Raw genomic sequence first — 6530 nt, 5'->3', positions numbered from 1 at the left:
TTATATTATGATTGTGTTATTCACCCTAGTAAGATCAGAATCCATGTATTCATATACGTACGGGTAATTTTTAGTTTTGGCATTCAATTTATGACGTCACGAATTTCTGTGTATACAAAAAACCGGAAGTCGACAAGACCAAAAGCGTTTCGTTGAATTAAAATCTACCGCCATCCTTCTTAATATACAACTTATATTCCTTATTTTACTCATTTGTTATCACGAAAGCGTTTTTATGACCACCATCGACAAATCGTTTGGTGCTTCTTTTGGTAAGTCGACAATTTTCCATTGATGAAATTTTGTGTTTGTGTTGTGAAAGACGTAGTAGGCCTACATAGCTGTCATCAGCTGTTTTGACAATTTTCATCAAACTAGATACATTTCCCTTATTTATGTAATTATTTTTTATTTTTTTTTTATTCATTGTATTTGAACTGTATATTTTTGACATGTACATGTTTCAAAATTCATTCATTGTTTAAATCTTTCATCTATAGATCTCTGTAGAGTTATTATATCTGTCTCATGTCCCCCTTTTTTGGGTCACTTTTTGACGATATTTATCAAACATATCACATATCTGTCAGTGAAGTTCAGTTGAAATCAACAAAAGGTAACCTGATCATCAGAGATTTTTTAATGATATATGTCATCTCTTTACTTGGAGAATTTTACTTTTCTTCAATGTATATCATAACAATGGGAATATCTGACATCTTTAATCCATTTAAAAGTTCTCCGAACATCTTACACAGTTTTTTACATTGTTATCATTTGTAATGCAAATTGGGTGTTCAAACCAAGAGAAATATTATCTTGGAACTATTAACACCCCTACGAATGTGTTCGGAAAGTTTTCTTTATCGGCGCTAAGTATATAATAAATCCAAAGGTGCTCGAATGAAAGTTCACGAGACTTCACAGAGATTTGTTCAGTTCCTGTGAAATTTTGAGCGGAAGTAAATGTGTTCGGATAATACTCTCAAAATACGTAAGAACTGATCGTTTTTCATATCATATCCAACTTTGATTTATGTTAAAACATGAAAATCATTTAATATATATGTTTTATTTCACCATCTAGCGGTTATTTAAATTAAACGATGATATTCAAAACAGAGTTATCGTTCGTGTTCAACCGAGTGTAGAGTGGTTGAAAATATAAACATTGGGTTGCTTAATAAAATCATAGCCATGTTTGATGCTTGTTGTGTGCAATACCAGGTTTTGAAAATAATGATGGGTGTCTTTTTTGCATAAAAACTTTGTATATCGAGCCATTTTCAAGGAACATTCTGCATAAAATAGTATAGTCTGTTTCAATATTGAATATTGATGCTATTCCTAGGTCAGGCGTGGATCGAAATTTAATAAACCCTTAGGGGTGATCTCTATTAAGCACGTTAATTGTTGCAACAGCAGAAAAAAAATTATTTTTATATTGTTACATTTATTTACAGAACACATTTTATCAACCAATTAATGAAGATAAAGTTTAAAATCAATAAACGTATGGATTTTATATTTGACTACAAGTACCTAGATTCTATGAAATAGACTACAAACACGAGACACGATTTTTATTGCGAAACTGAAAGGGTTGAATATAGGGATGGGACGATCCACCAGTGCATCACAGTATTTATTTTGACGTTATATTGATCAATACGTTTACCATTAACACAACGATACCTAAGCAAACTTTTTTTTATTTTCCAAAAATATCCGAGCTTCATATATCGGCTTTTTTTAGTCCGCGTGCCTAATGTGTAAGTCCAAAGATGGCGGAAAACCTCCTAAAGTTGTCAAAACTGTTAGGAAGCTAAATCTGGAGTGTGTAAAACTTTTTGATTACTTGTTTATGAAAAAGTAGTGTATATGAGACTAAAGTAATTTGTAAATTGTGCAACGCTCATTTTAAAATAACTTTGGACATGCGGTAATACATCGACAGATTGAATAAATTTTTAACCCTTATTCATGTTTTTATTTAGTTGCAATGTATCGTGATATGTATCGTATCGCATCTCATGTATTGTGATATGTACCAATCGACTAAGTACAGTATTGTGTCAGCCCTAGTCGAATATAACCACATGGTCTAAAATTTAAATGACAATAACATTCGCAGGGGTGATTAATAACACTGCTAAATTTAAGAGGTAAATGAAACATTGCAGCATAATAATTAACCCCTCAAAACATTTCTTTTGATTACAATAAACTGCATACCTTATTATGTAACATGAGGCTATGATAAGTGATTGACAAAAACTTATCTTGTTGGCCAAGTTCAACCGTAATTTTTTTGTAAAGTATAGATATGATCTTCATTATCAGGGTGACTACCAGAAGATTATTAAAGTGGAACCTATATAGTGTGTGTGTGTATACTTATGATTACCATAAGCATGAAAAGCTTGTGTCATTATGAAAACTCCAAAATCAATGTGGTTTTATTGTGTTAGTCATATGATACATATTTTGCAGATCCTTTCAAGGAAGCATCAACAGATGACAACAATGCAGGTGTGCAAGAAAACTTAATACACATACGAATCCAGCAAAGAAATGGTAGAAAAACATTAACAACTGTCCAGGGGATCTCAACAGATTATGACTTGAAAAAGATAGTCAAGGCTTGTAAAAAGGTAGCTACTCTGTCCAATGATGTGTATGTAGCTTAATTTCCTAAATCATTTGATACTCATAATTACTGCAGGATTCAAACAATATTTGTCCACAAGAATGAACAAATCCCTAGATTCCCTTTGACATAGAAAGTGTATGATGAGAAAATATTATTACCCCACTTCATCTTCTTTCTTAACTGTTAAAACTTCTATATTGACATTTTCCCTATTCAGGATTGTGACGACAGGTTAAAATGTAGAATACCAGACTTGAAATGCTCCCACTACCATGTCAGGTTGAAGAACACCGCTAAAAAAAGTTAAAAAAGATTTTGAAATCCTCCTATTGAAAAGACTTATTATTACAGGAATTTGCCTGCAACGGAACTGTGGTAGAACATCCAGAATATGGTGAGGTTATCCAGCTACAGGGGGATCAAAGAAATCGTATACGTGACTTCCTTAGAGATATTGGAATTGCTAGAGAAGAACAGTTAAAGGTGAGATGCTCGATTAAGCTGTAACGGCAATGCTTGAATTTTTTTTTTTTTTAGAACTTCAGTATACAGACAGCTATTGCTAGGCATGTGATTAAATCATATTTATTTTCGGATTTAAAAATTTAAGTGATGCACTGAAATATCCTGAAAGAATGCTAAAATGATATGTCCCCCTTAAGATTCAATACATATTGCAATACTTGATATATTATGGGGGGAAAAAAATCAAACAATTGAAGAAAAGAATAAATCTGACAATTCACACTTTGCAATTTTAATTTTAAAGTAATATAAACAGATAATTCACTGCACTATTTTGGTAAAAAAAAAATAATGATTAATACAATGAAAAGAGCAAAGCTAACATTGATTTGTCATTTATCAATATGACTTAGTCAAACTGCTTTTATGTAATATTTTAACAGTCACACATTCATTGAAGTTTCAAAATTTCAAAAATGGCTGGCTCTCATCAGACAAATACCTCAGGTCAATTTACTCATCACTTATTTAGAGTTTTGGCAGTGTGATAAAAACGAGGTTAATTGAGAGATTTATAGCTGAAAATCTGAAGGGGGTTATTTGCAATCATTTTATTAGGAAGGAAGTGAGCTAGACTAAAGGATGCAGGTGGGTTCTGCAATTTGACAGGTTTCACCAAGCCATTATTGTTTGTATCTGTCACAGATAAATCGCGGCTACCCCCTTCATTTGTATCTATCAAAATTGTCGCCATGTTTTCCTTTGTGCAGTAATCCTAATTAAGTAGGCCAATCCCGATGTAATAATCCAAACCCAATATAAAAATGTATCAAACCAAAAATCAAAGCAGTGAATCAAAAATTGAATCTGATGTAGGTATTGAACAGTATCAATGTTTCAATGAATCGTTTCAGCCCTAAAAAATGAACATAAAATAATTTTTTATTAAGTAGTGCCAATTTTTTTGTATTATCTGTATTAAGGTTCTCTGATCCTCAGATCTAAATATAGTTATCATCCTACAAATTGTATTTGTTAATTACAATTAATATATATATATATAATAATATATAAATTGAAATCTGTAGGAATTAAACTGTGATATTTGACAAAGATAAAGCATGCTTGACAGTTTGTCCAGCACATAGAATACTAATAAAAAATATATAAAAAGTGCACATGAGTGTAAAACTTGTATTTGGTGAATCAGGGGCTTGAACCCATCTTCACTCATCAAGCATTGTTGTTCTATTGGATACATGTACCACTGAGCCGTTATCATTCTTACTGTTGTGTAAAGACTACAGAATGACTACAGATTTTCCGACATGAAAGCCAAGTCTTTGATACAAGCAGATAATTCCCAGATATTTAAAACTTTATCGAACATAGCTGAGGATTGAACATTTTACAGTAGCACATACTAAAGCAGTATATTATTACTGTAAAGTATATATGTCTTGTGTTTCAGGTCCACGGTTTCTAAATCAGCATCTGATGTATCGATTCAAGCAGCCTTCTTCATCATGTTCCCATGGACAGTTGAACTTCACACTTAAATTCTTGATTGTACAATGTTAGTGAAAAGGTTCTTGGTAAAGATGTCAATGTGTTGATGTTGAAAATTTCTGTCGACCCATACAAAAACAATATTTATTCATGATGGAAGATCTGGTTGTATGTGTAAGTGAATCGGCACTGTACTATGTATGGTAGAATTTTTATGTTTTCATTTTCATGTAAATATTGACGTCCTGTAATTTCATAATAAACTTTTAAATAATGGATTTGGATTTTTTGTTGGTACTTTTGTACAATACATGTACCTAATATCTGAATATGTGTATTTGAAAGGAGTGCATGCTTGTATTCAAAGGCTTGGGACAAATTGCACAAATGGGTTGCAATATTCCAATTGGGATATTGATATACAGTGCAAAACTTTGAAATTTTATTTTGCAAAAATTATAGTAATAGATGAATAGACAGAATGTTACAGCTGTAGGGATACAAGATTTGCTGTAACACTGCTGTTTAAAGATTGATTCCAAGAAGATCAGAAACTACTGGGGGGGTTGGGGGATCTATCTCACAAACTGTGCATCCCAAACAGGCCATTTGGGCAGTTAGTCCCAACATGCTTAAAGGCATAAAATACAGTAACTACCGATACATGTGAGGTTCATGTAAATATGCAAATTTGATGAGGGTTTGGGGGAAATTCAAAAGATGTGGTGTAATGTAAAAATTGCACTAAATTGTTTTCTATATTAAGTCTTGGAGGTGAGGTGAATATTGTACTTCGATAGTAGCTAAATCATTCTATTGATCGAAAAAACAGTAATAATTATTTTATTATTTGATTCAGCAACAATATGATACAGATGCGATATTTCATTAGATGATCTATTTTTAGTCCAATGTAGAGAGAATCAAATGTTATATATTGACCTCCTTAGTCACATGCAGGTGAATATAACATTCCATATTTTCTAGATAGTTGGATATGAGCCAATCAGATACCTATAGAAATTAATCAATCATATAATAAACTGGTTTAATATAATATGATTGATGAATTCCTACATGTAGCTCTCTGATTGGCTGATAACCAACAATCTAGATAATAAGGCAAACGTTATGTTCACCTCCACGTCAATTTTACATTTGATTTTCTTTACATTGGACTAAAAATAGATCGCCCTATGAAATATTGTGTTTCTCAATTTCTTCGGCTAGGCTTCAAACTAAAATCTACGCTTGATAACACTCGCTTTGATATGTCTGTATCAATATGTCACTTAATCATATAATAAAACAATTACTGCTGTTTTCGGCTCGGTGAATGTTGTACTTCTCAGGTAGCTAAATCATCTTGTTATACTTTCATGTTAAATACTGAAATCTGATTGGTTAAGACGCAGTTAATAATATTTACTATTACCCTCAGCGTTAGCAACGCACTTGGCAACGGGTAACATTAAAAAATGTTACATGCGCGAAAATTATGTGCGTACGGTTCGCTGTAGAATTCACGTTATTCCTATATAAAAGCAGTAAAATTTTCTTTAAAATTTTAAAAAAGACATTCAGTATAACAAAATAAATAGTGCCTGTTTGGGAGGATAACAGTTGAAATTGACACCCCTCGAAAACCATTGTCAACCTCCGCTTCGTGTCGGTTGACAATGGTTTTCTCGGGGTGTCAATTTCAACTGTTACCCTCCCAAACGGGCACTATTTATATAGTATTGACCTCAAAATTAGCAATACCGGGTACTTGTATAAAGTAAAAATAAGCGATTAATTTTTCACAACCCAATTAGTTTTGTCAACTAAATATTTTCTGGTAAAGCAAATAACATGATTTGGTTAACAAGTTCTTTATTTTTCCTCTTTGTTGGAATTATGT

The 6530-nt window shown here is 32.1% G+C and overlaps 1 protein-coding gene across 1 annotated transcript; it reads left to right on the top strand.

Moving 5' to 3' along the window:
* Positions 1 to 103: 103 nt before the first annotated feature.
* LOC128156750 (eukaryotic translation initiation factor 1-like) lies at positions 104 to 4905 on the top strand. The gene is made up of 4 exons (XM_052819035.1): positions 104 to 272; positions 2494 to 2654; positions 3005 to 3136; positions 4590 to 4905. The coding sequence occupies exons 1-4, from the start codon at positions 236 to 238 to the stop codon at positions 4602 to 4604; spliced, it is 345 nt and encodes a 114-aa protein (XP_052674995.1). The 5' UTR covers positions 104 to 235; the 3' UTR covers positions 4605 to 4905.
* The last annotated feature ends 1625 nt before the right edge of the window (positions 4906 to 6530 follow it).

The sequence above is a fragment of the Crassostrea angulata genome, chromosome 7, assembly GCF_025612915.1.
Source record: "Crassostrea angulata isolate pt1a10 chromosome 7, ASM2561291v2, whole genome shotgun sequence".
NCBI lineage: Eukaryota > Metazoa > Mollusca > Bivalvia > Ostreida > Ostreidae > Magallana > Magallana angulata.
This window is presented reverse-complemented; position numbering and strand designations above follow the sequence as displayed.

Coding starts and splice junctions, on each gene's coding strand:
- LOC128156750 (XM_052819035.1), top strand. CDS start 236: ATGACCACCATCGACAAATCGTTTGGTGCTTCTTTTG. Junction 273..2,493: donor ATCGTTTGGTGCTTCTTTTG/GTAAGTCGACAA, acceptor CATATTTTGCAG/ATCCTTTCAAGGAAGCATCA. Junction 2,655..3,004: donor TAGTCAAGGCTTGTAAAAAG/GTAGCTACTCTG, acceptor TTATTATTACAG/GAATTTGCCTGCAACGGAAC.